Source organism: Condylura cristata, unplaced genomic scaffold (genome assembly GCF_000260355.1).
Source record: "Condylura cristata isolate star-nosed mole 26May11 unplaced genomic scaffold, ConCri1.0 scaffold00019, whole genome shotgun sequence".
Taxonomy (NCBI): Eukaryota; Metazoa; Chordata; class Mammalia; order Eulipotyphla; family Talpidae; genus Condylura; species Condylura cristata.
The window spans coordinates 22865271-22887586 of record NW_004567120.1 but is presented as its reverse complement, the minus strand read 5'-3'; the positions used below and the strand labels follow the sequence as shown (position 1 = coordinate 22887586).

The following is a 22316-nucleotide window of genomic DNA, read 5'->3' as shown; positions in this document are numbered from 1 at the left end:
ATCCCATTCCCCACTCCACCCCCACAACATGTCTCTGATATATGGTTGTTCATTATTTTTGTTATTTTCTCGCCTGGTCCATTATACTCCTGCTATGAGACAGATTATTTTTAAGAAATAGCTCTCTGTATCCACCAGTTCAGCATTCACAAATTCAACCCACCTCAGATTTAAGCTTGCCATTTTCAATCACCCATCTGATTCTCTAGCATGCTCTCTATTTTAAGGACTTTCATTATGGGAAGAGGACTCTTTGGCAAGGACATTCCTGAAAACAACTTCACTTCTGGCAAAGTACCTGAAATGCTAGCAATTTATTTCTCCATTGCATGACTAAGCAAAATATGGCAACATGGTTAAGGGCGCTTCTCTTTAGCAAAACCAGTGAAAAGACAATGTGCGTGTAGTTATTTCTCACTTGTTGAATTATCACTGATTTCTTAAAATGAATGGCAAAAGCATAGCAATGGGAGGAACACCCGAACAGGTTAGACTGGTAAATGGTACAGCTTCTATTTCAGGGAGTGGCCGCGTGGGCTATACAGTATCAACAGAAGGGAGGCCAAGTTGAAAGCATGTTTGTTGTTCAAGGCTAATCAGGTTAATGTCACCACATTATAATACAAAGGTATACACAGTGTATGTGTCTCATATACGTAAGTCTCCCACATGTGAGAATATACACATGTATTCTCATAATTGATTTACTCACCTTTAAGTCGACTGAAATTGTAACTTAATAAAAACAAAAGGATCGGGACCTCCCTGATGGTGCAAGGGTTTATGTCATAACATAACATAGCCATCTGCAGCTACTGCAGCACAAGTTCAATTCCCAGCCAGAGAGGTGACCCACATGGTGTGGCCGACCTCTCCTGTCTCGCCCGCTGCTCCTCTCAGCAGTGTATTTCAATAGATCTGCCTGTTCTGTTTCCCACTGTCTCTGGTGAGTCCTCTCAACCCCACCCTCAGCATCACACACCCCTCTAGCCTGCTCCCTAGCTCTTGTGTGCATAAACAAATAAAAAAAAAAGATTCACATACTAGAACAATGTTAATCAAAATGGTGATTACATATGTTTATTTTCATCACAATGGTTCATATTTCTGTTACATACTGAGCTCATGTCCAGTGAATAAACAATTAATGTTTTGTGCAAAAACCCACTTTTTAAAAGCTACCACAAAATTATATATGAGGAAAAAAATTGTTTTAATTTCCAGGCAAAAATTCATAAAATAAATTATAACCAGATTAGAATCTGAGCTATGTTCAAATATAAAATTCAGTGGAACCTATAGATTTCTGCAGAACCCATTGGCAGAGTCCATGGCCAGCGACAAAAAGGGCAGAGGCTGGGAAATTAGAACACAAAACGTGTAGCCGAGTCAAATTAAAGTCTGTGAAATTTTTTTCGCGTACAGCCTCCCCAGGCAAAGATGTTTGGTGGCAGCCGCCACTTCCAGTATTAGCCAAACACATTACAATAGAGATGGAATGAGATTTTAAATTACTGTAGATCACTTCCTATAACATTGTAATTATGCCTAAATGTGGCAGTGAGGTAGGCAGCTCATGAATCTGGGGAGAAGGCAGATGTCTGCAAGTCACAGGATCTTGATTCTCATCCCAGCTCGCCTGCTAACCAGCCATGAAACTGTCCGATGCGGCTTCTCTATTTCCTCCCTTGTAAAATCACAGCACCAGACCAGATGATCTGCGAGATCACTTTTTTCATGATCTACAAGTAATCTTATTGAAGCCAAACAAATAACACAGCTGCCTTCTAAGTTGGGGGCCATACTCCCCAAGCAATTTCCCTACAGGCTAGAAGCATGAGAGTTTTACACTGTAAGTGACTTTCTCCCTTTCTATAGAAACAAAGTCATAGGCATAATGACACATCTCTTCTCATTCTGATAGTCTATGATATATATTGGATTGCAACTTCCAGGACACTTTTAAGATTCTTTGCAAAGAAAAAAGGCATATCACAATTCTTTCATATGGAACAAAAGGTGAAATCAGAAACAGATGTCATTTCCCTGACATCATTTCAATTTTCCAGAAGCTACTGTTTGGGTATAGGTCTGTGTGGGTTTGTTCCTATTCACAAAGACAAAAAAGAAAACAACTATTAAAATATTGAGTATAGAAAAGAGTGATAACTATTCTCTCTCAGACCTTTCACCTGAAGGTTTCAAGTCTGTTGTCAGAGATATCGAATTCTTTTAATATCACTTGAGGGGGGGAAGCATGATCACCCACTTTATGCCTAAGAGCAAACGGAGGGACCAAGAGCGAACTTTCAAGTCACACAGGCAAGTAATGGTAGAACTGGAGCCAGAACTGACAGTGACCCAGAAAAAGAGAACTTTGTCCAACCCCTCAAAGCTTACTTTCCCATCAAGGCTAGACAAAATAAACTCAAAATCCTCCCTCCAGCCTAGGAGGCTGTGAGTATGATTAGGCCACAGATTTCCTCTTGGATTTCATTTCTTAATCTTTTTTATTGAGGGAACATCAGTTTGCCACTCCATTGGCAGAGGCGCAAGGTCTAGGAATAGTTTCTACCTCAGCAACTGGAGGTACTGTAGCACACTCAACACCAAAGGTCGACTTCCTTGCTAAGCAGGCTGCTCTGGAGACATGGGCTTACCTGCTGGTCTCAGCATGCTCTTCTCCTTGAGAGCCCCACAGTTCACTTTCACTTCTTTCGGTTGTTTGCTGAATTCCATTGCCTCTGAGAGGCTTTCTAAGGCTCCCACTCCCACTGGCCATCCCCCTCCTAACACCCTGTTTTATCTCTTTTGTAGAATGGCTATTGTCCAAATATAACTTATCATTCTGATCTGATTATTGATTTTTTGTCCATCTCCACTGGACATTAAGGTGCATGTCTCATTCTCAGCTGCTCCCCTCAGTGCCTGTAATAGTGCCAGAACTCAATAAAATTTTGCAAAATGAATGAATGAATCATTCATTCTCCAGTACAGATTGTCAGCGTTCCCATCCCATAGGATGGTGTTTCTCTGTAACGCCCAAATTCTTCCTCCCCTCCTTACCTTCATTATTTTTCTTAAATGGCAAACACAGCTGAAAATTCTCCACCTTAATCAGTGCAAAGCATGAGTCCTAATGAGTGGCCCACTCAGACCACCCAGAAGAATAAAACAGACAGGAAGCCAAAGGAGATAATTCCCTGGAATCGGGTCCTGCCAAGTCTCCAGAAGACCCCCCCCCCTTCCCCCAGCTGTCTGGATGACAACCTTTTGAACATCTGCCACATGACCCCTTCTGGAGCAGGAACAAAGGTCTTTTGTCACTCAGATGAATCAAAGATAGAAGCCAGGCAGGAAAGTTTGAGCTACTATCCTCAAATTAGGAGAGCCTTTTATCATTTATACAACAAATCTCAAGAGTGTTTACCTATGCATAACCTACAGGGTAATTATTTCCGGCTAAATTACCTGAACCAGGATCCCTGGGAAAGGACACTTTAAATGTAGCACTAGCAAAGGGGTGGGGTTGGGACGAGTAGAAGCACTGTAGAAGTGCGGTGGGGAAAATGGACTTAATTCATGTCTCAACACTGGACAGGAAAAGTAGCGAGGAAATGGAGAAAGGAGGAGAGACACAGTGGGTCTGGGAGTTGTTCTAAGCAAAGATGAAAGAAACAAAGAGGAGAAAACTCCACGACTTCGCAGAAAATGGAGATGCACTTAATTACACCAGAATGCCAGGAACTTGGTCCTGCTGAAGAACCCCCACCAGTGTGGGCTGGCAACTCAATATATCACCCATCTTTCTTCACCATATCACTTTACAGTCCTACCAAGTTTTAATATAGCACAAAGGTCAAGCCTCTGGGAAACTGGTTAAAAAGCAAATCGCGGCCCTCCCTAGTGGCGCGGGTTAAAGCACAGCACAAAGAAGCTGAAGCCACTTCCGCATGAGTTCGATTCCCACCTGCCCCAGAGGTGACCACATGGCATGGCAGACCTCTCCTGACCCGCCCCGGTGCTCCCCTCAGCAGTGTACTTCATCGATCAGCCTGTTCTGCTTCCCGCTCTGTGTCTGGTGAATCCTCTCACCCTCCGCATCTCTGGCCTGTACCCCAGTTCTGTATGAATAAATAAATAAATATTTTTAAAAAAAAAAGCAAATAGCTTTTCTTAAAGAATGTCACCATATCCAGGCACTCAAGGTGTTTTGTTTTGTTTGTTTTTTTTTTAACTATTTAGCGTGAAGCAAAGCCTACAAGGAGGGTCTACAATCCTTCTCATTACCAGTGATTTTCATCGGCTTTATTTCAATGAGCCTCGATTGCCCACATTAACAGATACCTGAGCCAACATTCAACATACTCTCTGAGCCCTCCAATAACACAAAATAATCATGGCTGACCTCTGCAGGGAATTTACTACTTTATTGTCTCCGGCTAAGTGCTTCCCTCATGTTATATAATTTAGTTTCATTTAATCTCCTAAAGACATCAGGTGACTTTTACTATTATCATTTCAAGGTTACAGAGGAGAAGCTGAGGCCCTACGCAATGGCACCTGATACACCTGCCGCATATAAACTTCCTGCTGTATCTACACCATTTCTCCTTCCCGTCTGCATCCTCTGAAAGCGTTCTGACTATGAGCCACAATGATCTGGACTCAGGGAGAACTTGGTCTCTGTATCACCTTCAAAAATTTCATTCTTTTAATAACAATGAACAACTATATACCATAGAAATTCTGGGGGGGGGGGTGGGGTGGGGAATTGGATCAAAAACAGGGGGTTTGTTCATGGGACTGTGGTGATGGCACACGGGTGATGGGAAGTCCATGGGGATTACAAGTGAGATGGGAAAAGGCACAAAATGATGTAAAAAGAAACTATTATAATAACAATTTTAAATTTTCATTAAGTTTATTGTGTGGCTCTCTCCGCAGATAAGTTTTAAGCTCTATGTTACACTTTTCTCTACCAGCAGCAATGCTAGCACCTTGTATCATAAGGAATTCGGTATATATTTGGTATATATTCATTCCCAATAGTATCAAGCACACAAGCACATCTTAATAAATCATTTTAAACAGTCATTGCTGAATGAGAAAATAAAAACCCAAAAAGCAAAGGAGAAATTCCTTACCCTTTGTTAGCTGTGAGAGACCATCTATTAGCGTAGAGAAGGCCATGCATCATGTCAAAAATAAACAACTTTTCGGTTGCCCGATTACATACAGTGACCTTGGCCTTTGAGCACTTATTTCACTATTGTATATGCTTTCTTAAGGAAAATCCTCTTTTGATTTGTTATTCTCCTATTGCAAAAGAGGGGGAAAAGCCCTCCCATAACAGTCAAAAGACTAAGGGAGGACTTTTAGATCCAGATATATAACAAATGGCTCTCTTTTGTGCACACACACAAAGAAAGGGCACCAGAAATGAGTCATACATCAAGCAGCTGAACTTGCAACCCCGTAACATACCAAGGCACTTCAACATTTAATTGCTGCAATTGGGGAGGAGGGAGCTGGTGGAATGTGACCAAACTGAGCCAAGAAGATGCAGAAAGGTGGGTGTCCCAGGGATTGGCCCAGAATCTACAGTAGATTATTTTAAAATGCAAAGCCACCTCAAGATCAGATTCTTCCTTATTCAATATATCATTCTATCCCTTTGGGAAAATAGTTCTGAGTAGCTGGGGAAGGTCATGTCCCATTGCATAGCTAGTCCACATTAAGTTCCTTCACTGCTATGGGAAGAAGTGGAAAAAAGCAGATGATTCCAGCAGCTACTGAAGAGAGAACATAAACGAATAGGTTTCTGTTAAGAGGGGACAGGATCATTTATTCTCTGTTAAACTTCCATCTAAAACTTTTCCAGAAACTGAAGAGAGGCAATGGGGTGTGTTCTCATTAACTAGAAAGTACAAATTGAGGAAATTAATCACCTATGACGAGGCTTGTCTTGTTTTAACATGAACATCGAGAACAAAGCAAATCTTAAGCTGTGAGGAAAATGGTTACTGCGTGTAGCACGATACCAACACCCTCCTTGATGACAGGAAGTGCCAGGGCACCAGCAACTGTAGCTTGTGGGGTGACGGACATCATGAGCTGTGCTCCTGTTGCCTGTATTCCTTGGGGCAAGCTTCTCAGCCACTAACAGCAATTATTTTTCTGAGAAAGCAATGACGAGTGCAGACTAGATCTTAACCACTGACCAGAGCTGCTGTCTACTGGCGGAAAGGCAAATTTTAGTCTGTAAATCGAGTATCTTCTTATCACCCAACAGAAGCAACTTAACTCACCAGCCCCTCATTTCCTTACTACCCGTTGCCACCAAGTTGAATGAGTTCTCAGGGATCTGTCAGCTACCTAAGGGGGTTTCGCTTCCTAAAGCAGTCCACATAAGAGTGACTCTGGCTACATTATCCATGTCGCATTACAGGTTGGGCGTCTCTTTCTTTTTTAGGATTTATTTTATTTATGTGTACAGAACTGGGGTACAGCCCCGATGTGCAGGGGCAGTGAGTGGGGAGCAGAACAGGCAGTCTGACTGGAATACACTGCTGAGGGGAGCAGCGGGCGGGTCAGGAGAGGTCTGCCGCACCATGTGGGTCATCTCCCTGGCCGGGGATCATACTAGCACTGATGGTGAGCTTCACGGTGTCTGCATTCTTCAAAGACTTCATAAAGTGGGTCTGCTAATTCTTCTTTACCTTTCTAACCTCTGTATTTCTCACTTTCCACTTTCTCTTGTGATTCTATTTCTCCCTTCCTTGTTTTTCGAGTTCCATATTTCTGAGGGTCAAAATGTCCAGAAAAAGGACTCTTACTTGTTTATAAAAAAACAACTTAAAATCGTTGTTAAAATCGTTGTACATGATTCCAAACTTTCCAAATTTACTTTAATCCAGAGATGTTTAAATGTTAAAAGATCCCTAGAGTTACCCCTCGTACCAAAAGAGTCCCAGTTGTCCTGTTTTAATGAATCCCCAGCAACCCCAACAGGATCTGTGGGCCAGTGTCAAGGCACAGCACATCAAGGAGGTGCAGATAAAATAGGAGGGGAAAGTCAGGACTCCTGGAGGCTGTTATCTGCCAGTGAGTTAGGATTAATATCCAGACCCTTCTCTGGAGCTTCCTGGCTAGTCTGCAGGGAGTTAACAGGGGTTATCAAAGCTTGGAATTTCCTGTAGAAAATGTTCTCTATGCTCAACTCTGTGAGCTCTGGCCCTGTGGTACCTGCTGCTAAAGCTACTGAAGCTTCCCCCACCAGTGTGGGGTGGGGGTCCCGGCAGGCAGGGAATGCCAGAAGCACCAGGGGTCAAACTGCCACCAGCATGAGGAAAGGGACACAGACAATAGCTTACCCACAGTGCCTTCCATTTGCTGATGAGATTCGGTAATATTCTTTACCTCCATGATTAACAAAAACTAAGTATGTATAAATCTTTCAAAATGTCTCATAAACTGTCAACCCTCTACCCCAGTTCTTTTGCCTCTGCCTTTCCCGACTCCCCAACAGTTGGCTCAGCTGCTCACCCTATTTTAAGTTTGGTGTCTCCCCTAAGCTTGAGCCAACTAAGGACTGAAGCAGGAAGTTGTTTGCCTGTAACGGGCACCTGAGGTTAGAAGCCTGTATCCCCCAGTGCACCCTGGTTTTTAGGCCTCAGCTTCAACTGGACCCTCACTCCAACTCCAACCTGGCAACCACAAAACTGCTAAACAAGACTAAGACTCTCCCCTGGCCTGCTCCATCATTCTCATGCCCTCAATTCTTTTCAAGAATGTTGAACTAAATAACAGCTCCAACATAATTCTCATGAGATAAAAAAAAAAAAATTGTCAAAATCCCTCAGACACCTTTAACTGAAAATGGCTGAACCTTCCTCTTGTCCCCACTTCAGGTGTGTTAAATCCTGAAGTACAATGATACTGCTATCCTTAGGAGGTGAAACCAGAATATAGAAATTATTTAGTTCCCAGAAACCCAAAAGGAACATCCATAATCTGTAATGGAGAACAGCAGCAATAAATGAACTCCATAACCAGAGATAATTCCCAAACCTCACATGGTCTTTACATTTCAAAGTATCCCCATTTACTGCTTAATGAACTGTGAGGTACAAAAGCTCAAACAGGTTTATTCCTCTTTTCTTTCCTTTGACTACTGCTTGGTAGAGACTTTTAAAAGTGTTTTTATGGTATCTCAATTGTATTTCACTTAAAAAAAATGGCCAAAATATGAACAGCTGAGGATAAAAAGAGGCAAAGAGCCCAGCTCAGTAACAGCACAGCAACAATTAGCTGGAGACAAGCGGCAGCTGTCTCTTTCAGTCGACCTCAGACCCACTACCCACCATCAATTTATGGTTCCTGCCTGCCCCCGTAAGTGCTGGAGTTTTCAATCTCCGGGACAGATAATACACAGGCTGAATAACCAATCTCTGACTGACTGACTGGATTAGTTTTCTAGTACCATTGTTAACAAATTACCACAAACTGTGGCTAAAAACAACACAAATGTATTCTCTTACAATTGTGCAGATTAGACACCTGGCATGACTTCCTATTGGGTTCCAATCAAGGTTTTGGCAGAGCTGTGGTCTTTTCTGGATATTCTTGGGGAAATCGATGGCCTTGCCTTTATCAGAGGCTATCTGCATTTGTTGGCCTGTGGCCCCCTCCTCCCTCTTTAGAGTCAGAAACCCAGCACTGCTCTCTCTCTACCACTGATGCTGTCTTCACAACTCTTGCCTCCTCTTCAGCCTACCTCTTTCACTTATAAGCACCCTTGTGATTACACTGGACCCACCTTCATAATCAGGATAACCTCCCTATCCTCTGATTAGCAACTTTAACTCCCCTTTGCTGTGGAAGGAACATTTATAGGGATTAGGACATAGACATCTTTAGTTTTTGTGGTAGGCAGAATAATAACCCCCAATCTGGATTTCATAAATTGTGAAAGAAAATTAAAAGCATGAACTTTTTACAAGTAACTGTATTTTGATTCATAGTATATGGGCACTGTAAAAGTTACGTGAACTTAGGGTAAAGGACTACGGGCGCTTTGATGGTGGGGCTGGTGTGGCAACATACATCCAAGGAGGTGAAGCCATTCCCCTACATCATGGACACTGTTGTAAACCAGTGTTACCACAGTAAAGAAAAAGTTATATGAAAAGCAAATTATAACTTAAAGACACTAGGGAATACTACTGAAAGGAAATCCTTTGCTGAATTGTTTTGTAAAGATATTACTTCCCAGATGCCTTGTTTTATCTGTCCAGATTTCCATACATTAACTCCCATACATATTTACTTGTTTTATCCACACACTGTACTTACTAAAGCTTAAATGTGTGTAGAAAACATTTCAATATTTTAAGACTTAATGCAAGGGAGGGGAGAAATATGACATCGAAATATTTTCCGACAATCTGCACAGAATCACCAGCACTGTCTCACTATTTTTCTGAAAGTGGTAAGTCTGACCGGAGATACATGATAACAGAGCTGTGGGCTGCATTCAGCTAGTGAGCACTAACAGCAGGCTGGTCAACAGCATAAGCTCAAGCGCCAGCCTGCCTGGGTTCAAATCCCCTCTGCAAACAGAAAGCTGGATGTGTTTAGGTTAGTTGCTGAATTTCTCTCTGCCTGATTTTCCACATCTGTAAACTCACAAAAACTACAGTACCTATACAACATAGGCTGTTGTGAGGGTTAAATGAGATACAGGACCTAAACCACAGTAGGATGCCTGGCACGTATTAAGGCCTCAGTAAATAACTTTGCTTCTCATGGCTACATATGCTTAGGCACAGGAGACATTTAGGAAGGAAGCATCCACAACTTGAATTCATTATTTTCAGGGCTTCAAAATGAAAGTGAGAACAAGATATGGCCATTAAATGGAAAGCAGCAGGCAAAATATTAAATTAAGATAAAATTTGACTCTTCCCTGATAGACACCCATGGTTTCTGCTTGCAGGCGATGTGAAAGATAGAATGACCTTCAATACTTAATGGAAGTGTGAATCATCCTCAGCAAACCACATGAGCTTATATTGAATGTCTGAAAGTACAGTTATATTTGGTATCAGAGAATAATTTGTTTCTCTGCTCTGAAGCTTCCAGTAGCTTGTTAGTTTTACCTTTGGGCTTTCATGGCACATCACAGCCTCCCCAACAAAAGGCAATCTCTTATCTGGGGCATTCAAGGCCCTGCACACTTTATCACTCACTCTGTATCTACCTTTGGCTCACACAAACTCCTTAAAGTCATTATTCTGGCCAAACCGCAAAATTCTCGAGTTCTGCCAGCACTAAGGTAGTGGTTTGTACAACAGGGGACTGGGTATGCTTGTTGTCTAGTAAAGGTACTGGAAGCCAGGGACCCATCTTAGTCAAGTACTTTTCCCATTGTGATTAGCACGTGATAAGTGCCTAACTAATGTTTGCGGAAATAAATGGATTAATCTTATCTTACCTAATCATTACATGCATTCCCACATACAAACCTTTGACACCCTTTTGTTTCAAAGCTATTTTCTTCAACTGACAGCCTCCTCATTCAGACTTCCTGATGCAGAAGATAATAATTGCATTTCTTTTCAAAGTTGCACTTCTAAATTTATCCTGAACTTTCAGATTTTTTTAATTCTATATATCAATATGAATTATCTCATAAGAAGAGTTTTTGTTTTTTGTTGTTTTTTATTTTCGCCAAGGTTCACCACACAAATACTTCCAGACATGGTACTTATGACAAAATCTTTAAAATGATGGAATAATGTAAAAACTACTCCTTACCTTCATGGTGACTGTGATGGTGCTATTTACATTTGCTTTATGCAACCAACCTTGCTTTATCACACCACCCTTCTGAGAACATAAAGAAGATGAATCCTGAAATAGAGTAAAGAACCCTAAATGAGACATCAGCCAGTCAGCCACCTAATCCAACATTTGGGGGCACAAACTAGACCCTGCCCTATTTTCTAATTAAAGTAGGAAGTTCCCTGTTTTCCCAAAGATGCCTAATTACACCCAAAATTATTAATCAGAGAAGGAAAGACTCTGTGCCGTACATACAGTAGGTACTCAATAGCTACTTAATCATATGAGCTGTCTTATGGGTACCTGAAAATGTCACAGACATCCAAGCCATCTGTCCCAAGAAAGACCGAGCTATTGGGCAGTGTGTGACAGACACGGGCCATTCTGGGCTCTCAGACTCCAGATAAATCACCAACACCAACACGTGCCCACAAGCGTGTACGCAGGTGGGAAAACGTGTTTATATCCAAATCATAGCCCCTATTTTTACTTGATGTTTTTCTTTAGCTCCAGTTGGAAATGTACCGATTTCTCCAAAAATCTAACAAACCCTTCCATGTTTGAAAACTAGCCATAGATTATTCAAAAACAATTTGTTCTCTTGTGTTTTCTCAAAGAAATCTCTCAGTCTCTCAATAGAAGAAGCCAGTGCAGTTGCCCCCAGTCTCTCAACAGAAGAAACCAGTGCAGTTGCCCCCATCGTTACCTCATCTTTCTCACAGTCCTCATCAATCTCAAATACATGATTGGGAATCTTTTCTGGTCTCAGAGATTTGCTGAAAATGCAAAATAATTTTCTTAGACAAAAAAAAAAAAAAAAACAGATAAGAAAACAAAAGCAAAATCAGTAGAGGAGAAGTTTCTTTCACAGCCAAGAAAATAGAAGACCTGAGTAAAAAACTTTGCTATTTCCAAACTCGGATTCTCCCAACTAAACCTTCTTTTTCTGGAAGGGCTTCCATACATACAGCCTGCAGCAAAGCTGTAAGAAGCCCAAATACTTCAGGGGTGTAGCTGTTAACAACTGCCAGAACTGTTAGTGGGGGCAGAACCTTAACTCACCCCAGGTCAAAAAGCAACACAGCAGCTCCTCCACCTGTTGGCTGTATGACCTTGCATGGGTCGTTCTTAGGCTCAGTTTAAAGAATATTTTTTTAAAGATTTATTTATTTATTCATACAGAACTGGGGTACAGGCCAGAGATGCAGAGGGTGAGACTATTCACCAGAGACAGAGTGGGGAGCAGAACAGGCAGATCGACGAAGTACACTGCTGAGGGGAGCAGCGGGCGGGTCAGGAGAGGTCTGCCGCGCCATGTGGTCACCTCCGGGGCAGGCGGGGATTGAACTCATGCGGAAGTGGCTTAAGCTTCTCAGTGCTGTGCTTTAACCCGCTGCGCCACCAGGGAGGGCCCTTAAAGAATATTTTTAGTACTTAGTTTCCTCCTTTTGGAATGTGCTTTGAAAACTACAGAAGTCTTATTTCTCCAAAACAATTCCCTTAAGGTATCCTCTGAGGTTAGTAGTGTCATACACAAGAACAGGAGAAAAGCAGGAGCTCAAAGACATTGAGTAGCCCCAAGTTATCCGGATAGTGACAGAAATAAGATTTGAACCTCAAAAGTCTGGCTTCTGGGCCACTGTGCTCACATTAGTCCTTCAACTCAACCGAAAGAGATGGACTTTTGTCATGGGGTACACCTTGGGGTCAGCAACTTGAGTTAAAAATCTTTTCGGTTTTTTATTTTTTTCATTGACACCACTGGGAAATGCTCACTTCATTATCAAACAAAGACGACTGTACGGTCAATACAGAGGAACCCAAGCCAAAAAGTGAACTCATACATTTTGGGAAGGATTTCAATGCGCAATGTTAAAACATACGCACACACCCAAAAGACTGCCTTCACCAAGCATGCAGGTCAGTTGAGATTTTGCTGTACTATAAATTATAACTGAGAAGTTTCCTAGGTGGTTTTATAAAAGGTAAAATATTTAATAATTCACCTCTTGAATGCTTCCCTTGAATTCTAAACTTACCATGGCAACATTCGAAAGTCCCCAGAGAAGTCTTCATACTTGTAGTTTACCACATGCCAATCTGTGCTGTAGGTTTTAATACACTGAAAGAAAAGAGGAAAATTTAACCTGAAATGTGGAAAGTACAAATAGACCCACTTTTTAAAAAAGTGATAACGAACTGATGCTTTTAAAATTCATTTGAGAAATGTTAGTACTGGAACCTTCCGTTAAGGATTAAAAGTGTCTTCTTAAACCAACTGGGGGCAAGCATTCCAAACTCATGTTCTTTTAAATGTTCTGCCTCTAAGTCTGGGACATATTCAAATTTTTAAAAAGCAGACTAGAATACTTGCTACTTGTGAGAGATTTAAGCCTGTATCTTCAAACTTGTCATGTAGCTCAGTGAGATTACAGTAATTCCACTTTCTAGTCACATGAAAGCAAAAAATTCCAAATCTAAGATGAATATTCTGTGGACTCTGAATTTCTTACCTCTTTGACAAACAAACTTTGGGCCCTTTTCTCCCCATCCTCTGGTACAGTGGATTGCACTGTTCTGTGATGACGATTTATTACTGAGATCTAGAAGATAAAAAACATCCTAGCTATAAGAACTTGAAAAATGCAATTTTCTTCCCTTTTAAAAAAATGCTTTCGAACTCACAGATATATCTTCCATTGGAAACATAAGCAGGTCTCTGAGGGGGTCACTATAAATCTGGGTTTTTCTTTGGGTGATAACATTCTCATAGTCCAAGGGCTCAACGACTTTGGTCTTTTCCTTTAGTGAGAGACAAAAAAAAAAAAAAAAAAAAAAAAAAAAAACAATGTTAATGTAATCAAACTCACAAGAAATAAATTCCTCTCCCTGTGCTTGTTACATTATTTCACAAAAGTAGGGATTGCAAATAGCTAGAAGCACTCAAAAGAGACAATTCCATAGGAGACATAGACTGCAGAAATATACACACACCAAACACACACACACAAACACAAACACACACACACACACCTCTGCTAAAGACAAGAGTTCTAGAGAGACAGCACCATGCTCTGCTTACCCAGGTTGCTTCTAAAAGAATTACTAAATGTAAGGTGAAAAACAGTGTATTTGGAAGGCTGTCAGTTGACATTTATTGAATATGTACTACTTAATGGATAACAAGAGTGTTTTGAGAAAGTATCATTCATGTGTCTACTCTGTACCAAGAAACTGTCCAAAGGATGGATCATGATATAATGACACTGGCCCAATTACCCCAGCTGCCCTAGTGACCATGTTACTCGCACATATATGTACCAAGGAAGCCAACTGAGGTCCGGCTCACTGGCCCAATGACCCCAGCCACCACACTGCATGTCAGGATCTGCTCCATGGCCCCAGAAACTGTACCTACCAACTGGGAACACCCAGAATAGTGAAAGAGGAAGATCCATGGGAATCTCAGAAGAGAGAGAAGGGAACTAAAAAGCTATTTAAAGAAATAATGGAAGAAAACTTCCCAAACCTGAAGGAAGTGAACATGCAAATACAGGAGGCTAAAAGAACAACAAGCTTCCTAAATAAAAGGAGACCCATAGCAAGACACGTAGTAGTAAAACTTCCAAGAGTCCAAAAACAACAATAACAACAACAATAATAATAATAATAATAATGAGTTTGATGAGGGGCTAAGAAACAGATAACCTATAAAGGAACACTGGTTAGGCTAGTGTTCTTCTCTGAACAAACAGTAAAGGCAAGAAAAGAATGGAGTGACATATACAAAGTACTCCAAGACAAAAATGCCAGCCAAGAATACTCTATCCTGTAAAGCTCTCTTTATGAGGGAGAAATAAAGATCTTCTCAGACAAACAAACCATTGGGAAGTTTTCAACCACTAAATCCCTCTTGCCAGAAATAGTAAGAGGAGCTTTAGTAATTAAATCAAAGAGAAGAATGAACACAGAGAACTGAACAAGAAAATAAACAGAACCACAGCACTATGAATAAAATGGTAGTAACAGAGTTTCACATATAGGTAATAATTCTAAACGTCAATGGACTGAACTCACCAATAAAAAGACACAGGAGTGTGTCTGGTTGGATTAGGAAATCCAACCTCCTGCTGCCTCCACAAAATGCACCGAAGATCGACAGATAAATACAGATTGATAGTAAAGTGTTGGAAAACAATTCTACAAGTAAATGACAATCAAAGGAAGGCAAGAAAAGCAACATGTTTATCAGATAAAATAGACTTCCAGCTGAAAAGAGTGACAATTGACAGGGCTGGATTCTGCATAAGGATCAAAGGAAAAAACTATCAGGAAGACAAACATTCACCAGTGTATACTCAACAAACCAAGAAGCACTAAAATATATTAGACAGTTACTAACAAATATGAAAACACACAATAGACAAAATACATACGTGGTAGGAGAAAATATATAACTGTCTTACCAATGGACAGATCAACCAGACAGAAAATAAACAAGGACACAATTGACCTAGGCCACATGGGCCTAACATGTATAGGGCACTGAACCCCCCTAAAAGTGAATACATATTTTTCTCAAGTGCCTATGGAACATTCTCTAGGACTCATCACATACTGGGTCACAAGTGAAATATCAACGAGTATATTAAGACTGAAATCATACCAAGTATGTTCTCTGATTCAGATACCAAACTAGAAATCAACTATAAAAACAAAGCAAGAAGATCCTCCAGTATGTGGAGACTCAACAACACATTAGTGAAAGACCATTAGGTTTATGATGAACTCAAAGAAGGCATAAAAAAATAATTAGAGACAAATGATAATGAGGACACAACCTTCCAAAAGTATGGAACACGAAGCAAAAGTAGTACTAAAAGGGAATTATATAGCAATAGAGAAACACATCGAGAAACAAGAACCAAAAAAAAAAAACCTAATGTCTCATCTCAAGGAACTAGAAAAAGGACAAATAAACCCAAAACAAACAGAAGAAAGTAATAAAAATTAAACCAGAAAAAAAAATGAACTAAAAGTAAAAAAGACAGTCTAGAAAATCAATGGAACCAAAAAGTAGGTACTTGGAAAAAATAAACGAAACAGACAAACCTTTAGCTAGGCTCACAAAGAAGGGAGAAAACTCAAGTCAAACAGAATCAGAAATGAGAGAGGAAAAATTACAACAGATATCCAGAGGATAATAAAAGCTTATTATGAACATTTATATGCAAAGAAGTTCAACTATCTATATGAGATGGACACCCGAGGCTGAGTAAGGACGAAACAAAGAACTTGAACAACCCATCACAAGCAAGGAAATTGAAAGAGTAATCAAAACCCTCCCCAAAAACAAAAAGACGAAGCCAGCAGGAAAATTATAGAATTGAGACAGAAGCAGCAGAGAGGAAGGGAAAGGAGCCAAAACAAGGAAGGGAAGAGAGTAAGGGATTATGGGACATTTCATGGAGTGCTATGATGGTGGGGGAGTTTGGGGACTTACACCTGAGGAGGAAAATCAAGTATTGTACAAAAATGAACAATGATGTAAGAAAATAGAAAACAAAACAAAAACCCTCCCTAAGAACAAAAGCTCAGGACCTTTTTTTCTTAAGTGAGTTCCACCAAACTGTCAAAGAAAAACTAGTAACTATCCTGCTCAAACTTTTTAGAAAAATGGAGAAGGAATACTTCCAAATGTATTTTATGAAGCCAACATCACAGTAATACAAGAATAATAGAGGCAAAGAAAACTACAGGCCAATCTCCATAATGAAAACAGATGCTAAATCTTCAATAAAATCATAGCAACCCAAATCCAACAATGCATTAAAAGGATTATACATCCCCCCACACCCCCAGTGACACAAAGGGTTAATCAAGCCTCAGCACTATGAAGCTCTCTGAAACCACTGCATCATGAGCTTGATCCCCAGCTGGGGAAGTGACCCACATGGCACAGCAGATCTCTCCTGACCAGCTCACTGCTCCCTTTACAGTGTATTTCAGTGAATCTGCCTGTTCTGCTCCCCACTCTCTCTGCTGAATCCTCTCACCGTCCCGGCACCTCTGGCCAATGCCCCAGTTCTGTATGCATAAATAGATAAATCTTTTAAAAAATAAGTAAAGCTGAGGGAGAAGATCATAACAGACATATTTCAAGTTATAAACTTGGAACTGTAGACCCATGAGATCCAATCGAGCTCATCATTGCTATCGTTACCTGAGAACACTGGGGCAAATTAGTTGAAAAGGGAAAAAAATTGTATCTGTAGATTTTCCAATGGGAAAATATGACCCTCTGAACCCACATCTGTGTCTCGATGGACCCAAGTGAATGAAGACTGTGACTGCATCTTCCAGGCAATGACTTTCTCAGAGGCGTGAGATAAGTAAAGCCGCACCTCCAAAAGCAAGCCTGAGTTACTGAAAATAACTCCAATGTCTCGCTTTTGGTGCCAACCCTCCAACACTGACTCAAATTTCAGTGCTTAACCTGTTGAATTAGCCTCTGTTCATCTCTCTATATAATAAGTTCACAAGTACCTGCTTCAAGGAACTTTGAAAAACAACAACAAAAATTCTCCTTCAACTTCCTAATGTAGCTGTCAAATTAATACGGAAAAGCATCTGTCGAAATCAATCACTTCTGCCCCAAACCAGATGCATAGCTCTGGATACAGGCGCAGTGGAACACCACTCAGTTGTGAAAAAAGATAAACTCTTGCCATTTGTCTCAGCCTGAATGGAGTAGGAAGGGATTATGCGGGGGGAAAAAAGTCAGGGAAAAGACAAATACCAGATGGTGTCACTTATATGTGGACAGAGAAAGCAAAGTGTCAGACAGAATCAAACCAGTAACAAACCCTAGAAATCTTCCTGCAGAGCTGAGGCTACCGGGGTGGGGGGGAAGCAGACTGGGGCACAGGGGACTTTGGTGGAGGACTATGGGTATTTTGGCGGAAGGTATCAGGTGGTTAAGAGCACTCTAAGGGGAAGATCCTTCAATATCTCTAAATCATGTACAACTTTGTAAACTAGTGTTTCTCCATTAAAACAAAATAAAACATAAAGGGAAAAAGGAATGACTTCTTTGAATGTGCCCTATATTATACCTTTTAAAAATGAAACCACCCCACATATTTTGAATAACACATTCACATTATTAAAAAAAAACAAACATAAGGTTTCACTTTTCATTTAACCCTCATTAACCTAAGCCTTCTGGGTCTTCAGTTCCAAGTCCTTTGTCAGGGGCAGCATGATTGCAGAAAAAGTTGGGGTGATTAATCTGAATCCCACAAAGCTTTCCCTAACAAATTATCTAGGTCTGTGAATCAGAATAAAAAGACTGTGCACCATGTGTAACCCCCATTTCTTCTCCACCCCTCTTCCAGCCATCAAAAGCACAATTCAAATAGAATGTAGAAGAGAAAGGGACAACAGTAGCAATCAGCCCCAAAGAAACACCCCCCCCATTTCCCTTCCAGGGTAACTCAGCTCTTACTCCATTGGCATTTAAAGACAAGGAACATCTTTGACATCCAGAATGGTCATGATTTAATGGTGGCTCTGCCCTGCGGTACAGTACATATTCCTTGGTGAACTTTCCTATTCAGCTTCATCATTTTTTATTAGACTTACTGGGTTTAGCCTAAACAAAGTTCCACCAAACACAGAAACAGTCTTTCTCTGAGGGTTATAAGTTATCCTTCCTGCTCGCTTATGCAGAGTGGCAGAAAACAGGGCAAACAGGGCATACAGGGCTTTTGTATTCACTCACAAAACCTGTGTTCTAATAAATGGTACTTTATATAAGCATTCAAATAGTGAGGTCCCACTGTACACTTCTAGAAAGTTCTATAGCCATGTTAAGTAAAAGGCAAAAACACTTACACAATCTGGAAAGAAGCAAGCATATGTTTGTCTTCTCTTCCAAAGTAGTGACAGAAAAGCCGTCAACCTAAATTTGGAATCTACTCAGTTTCTATTATGAAAAGAAAAGAAAAAAAAAAAAAAAGGTCTGCCTAGGAACATTCTCATTCACAAATTTCTAAACTCTCTTGAAACAACCTGTCAATAATAGTATTTGGTTGCTTCACTGGAAGGTCACCTTGCTGCCCTAAAGAAAACACTTTCATATACATTCTACATGTAACTTAACAAAACCTGCCACCACATAGGAAAATCCTATCACTTCACCTCTGTGCATGAAGAAACGAGAGGCTTAAGTACATCTGTCTACACCTGAGAGCAGAGTAGGATTCAAATCCAGGCCTCCTAAGTGCTCATCCTTTTTCTTTTCCTAGCAATGTTTCCCAAACTTGACTTCTTCATACACAATCATGAATCTCCCCTGCCCTTCTGCACTATCACCTACCTCCTCTTTTTCTTCAAATTGGTATTTTTCTAATCCCGAATAACATAAAAGATGCCAAAATCTGTAGCATGGTTTGGGACACCAGGCCTTCTCAGGTCACTAAGGACCAAATCTGAAAGGCTTTGCATGTTATAAATGTCTAAACTGTGAAGAAATGCCTTACCCACAGACTGAAACAACTTTCTGCTTTTTAACACAGAAAGGACAAGAGATTGAAGGGGCATTCAGTCCAGATTTGGTTAGGCTGCCTGGGCTGGGGACACATTAGGCTGTGGGGGAACATGGTTGCTGTGGTGGTGGGAAAGGCCAGGTAAATCCATGCTGTCAAAATATTAATGAAGATGTAAAAGAATGGTACTTAGAAAAAGAAAAAGAGATGAACTTCCCTCGAAGAAGAGGCAGCTGGGCCTCTTCCTCAAATTCAAACTGAAGCATCAACTTTTCCTTGGATCTCCAATGTACTGAGCTAACCTGTGGATTTTAGAGTTGCCAGTGTCTACAATTACATGAGTCAATTTCTTTAAATAAATCTCTGATATAGATAGATCTAATGTATAGATTAGACAGACAGATAGATATAGAGAGAACCTATTAGTTTGATTTCCCTGAAGAATTCTGACGAATGAACTTAGTATACTTAAACTAAGTAATACCATTTCTAGGAATCTGTCCTAAGGGCATAGTCATAAATGCACCAGTTTACAGAAGAAAAAAAGAAATTTAAAAATCAGAAAATTTAAAAATAATAGAAAACAAATGTCCAGAATCCTGTAATTTCCCAAAAAGAGAACTAATGTCTCATCATGTTACCTACATACATACCCCCATGGATATAAGCCATGCTATAATCCCCAAGTAAACACGGAGGTAGGCAAAGGCACCTATTTCACCATCCAACCACAAATGTATTTAAAAGCATACGTGGTAATAATTCTGTAGTGTATATTTGCAAGTTGCCAAGTTCTTCAAAGTTCTAGTTCTTCAAAGTTCTCAAGAGAAGAAATGGATTTTTTCCTACGTTTGTAAGATGATGTATGCTAACTGGCCTTGAGATGACAGTCACCTTGCAATGTCCACCGATACATCCAGTCATTACGCTATACTGCTGAAAGTACAAAAAAAGAACAAGGCGCACATTCCTAGGAAGCCTGTTTGCTATCATTAGAAACTTAGCCATTAATTTCAATGTCATTTTAAAAGTGATAATAAGCGTGTAACAGCTCTGGAACAATGCAGAATCAACCTGGGTTACTTGTGTTTGCATTTGACAACCAAAGGTCACTAGTTTGCTAGTGAATATTTTACTTTGGAAACTAGTTCTTAAAAATTCCAAGAATGTCTTTTCACATGGATGGGTGGAGGGGAGACCAGAAAGCATGCAGCAAATTGAGCAGTAAGGCAAGGGGCCTATTCAGAAACCTCCCTGTCCTCCCACTAGGCTGACTCCCTTTCTCCAAGTTAAATTGAAGTGTGATAAGAAGTGCAGGACAACAGATTCAAGAAACAGAATGACCTAGCCACAAAGTGAGAAGCCCTTTTTCACAGGATTTCCATCAACAGACTGGAGTTTCAATGGCACCTGAACATTCTCTTATAGCAAAGCAGTCTTCAGACAGAGTGACATAGTCAACGAGAAGCTGACATAATGAATCTCACCTTCCCATCATGCCTCCTCCTTTCTCCCTTAGGAAAGTCCCCAGAATCCCTGGGGGCTCTCCTTTTGTTTCACAAGTTTGCAGCTGAGTTTGCATGCCATCTCCACAGAGAATACCTCGAAATAACACTTTGCAATCAAAATGGCCACTGGGGGTATATACAGTTTCTGGCAGCACAAAGAAAGAAAGAAAGCTGCTTACAGAGTACACTTTATCAAGTCCCTACCAAAGTGGTGAGGGTTTTTACACCACAGCACCACACACAAGGTCCCTGGTGGGAAATGTGGTGCCCCATGGGTTCATCTTCCATCACTTTGGTGGATAAACTTTGTACAACTGGCGACAGAGCAACTGTCCAGAGAGCTGTGGGGAGGATGAGGCTGTGATGTCTGACAAAAGTGAGAGACTTCACCAGTGCAGACCAGTCTTTTATAGTAGCAAAGCATAGCTAGACGGAACTTTGTCATGATTTCAAGCATACTGGATTTTGTTATGACCCTTACTTTTCTCAGTCTGATGACTGCCTTTTACTAGCTCCGTTCTTTTCCTCTTTCCCAAAAGGAACTCCAAGTACTGAAGGAGCTTTGGCTGATCTGATCCAAGGATGACGCGATGGGGAACGCAGGCCATCTTTTCAGTTAGCACAAGCCAACTTGGCAAAATAGAGCTGAACATATTTTAACTGGAATTGTTTTTCAGGGCAAATCTTGGCACCAAAACTGACATACACATTGCATTCAAGACACTGACCTTTCTTAAAGCAAACAACTAGGAGGGAAATCATATTTTCATGAGTTTGTTGGCTCACACTTATTATTCGTTATCCACACCTCAGTGCTCATTATTCCTGACAGCCTGCCCTCTAATCTCTCTCACCCAGAGCCCTCACGGTCTTTACCAACCATGGTGGCCTTCACTCAGATAGAGCACACAACTTTGTGGGAAGCTTGCCTGTTAATCTCCTTCACAGGATCATAAACACGCAGAGAAGAGAACAGTGCCTTGTATGGTTAAGTCCTCACTTCCAGGCATCGATAGGCTCTTACATCTTAGAAAACGTTGACTAAAAGCAAAAAGATGGCTAAGGAAGTCAATTTACCACAGGCTAATTGATCAAAACGGGTGGAGTGCCTAGGCGTATTTCTGGACACAATAAGATGACCAAACTTCTAAATAAAGACGCAAAACACTTTTAATTTGTAACAGTCATTCACATTCATTCACACACTCATATTCCAAACCACATCTTCCAGTTCAGGATCTCAGGTGGCTGGGGGAGTGTTTTTCCTCCCTGCAGCTCAGGGCATGAGTTGGGGCCCAACCCTCAAAAGGACACCCTTCATCACAGGGGACATCACTCACTCACTCACTCGTTCACCCACCCTCCCACCCACCCAACCACCCACCCACAATCTTCTTGGCTCAGTCATCTA

General features: G+C 40.8%; 1 protein-coding gene across 1 annotated transcript in view; it reads right to left on the bottom strand.

Annotated features, from left to right (window-relative positions):
- DOCK11 (dedicator of cytokinesis 11) overlaps window positions 1-22316 on the bottom strand; it is a 174944-nt gene that overhangs the window by 114509 nt on the left and 38119 nt on the right. Inside the window, exons 2-6 of the mRNA XM_012727072.1 lie at window positions 13534-13650; window positions 13362-13451; window positions 12888-12970; window positions 11555-11624; window positions 10822-10917 (exon numbers count right to left, since the gene is read on the bottom strand). Of these exons, the coding sequence (XP_012582526.1) occupies window positions 10822-10917; window positions 11555-11624; window positions 12888-12970; window positions 13362-13451; window positions 13534-13650 (456 nt within the window). The remainder of the gene's footprint in view (window positions 1-10821; window positions 10918-11554; window positions 11625-12887; window positions 12971-13361; window positions 13452-13533; window positions 13651-22316) is intronic.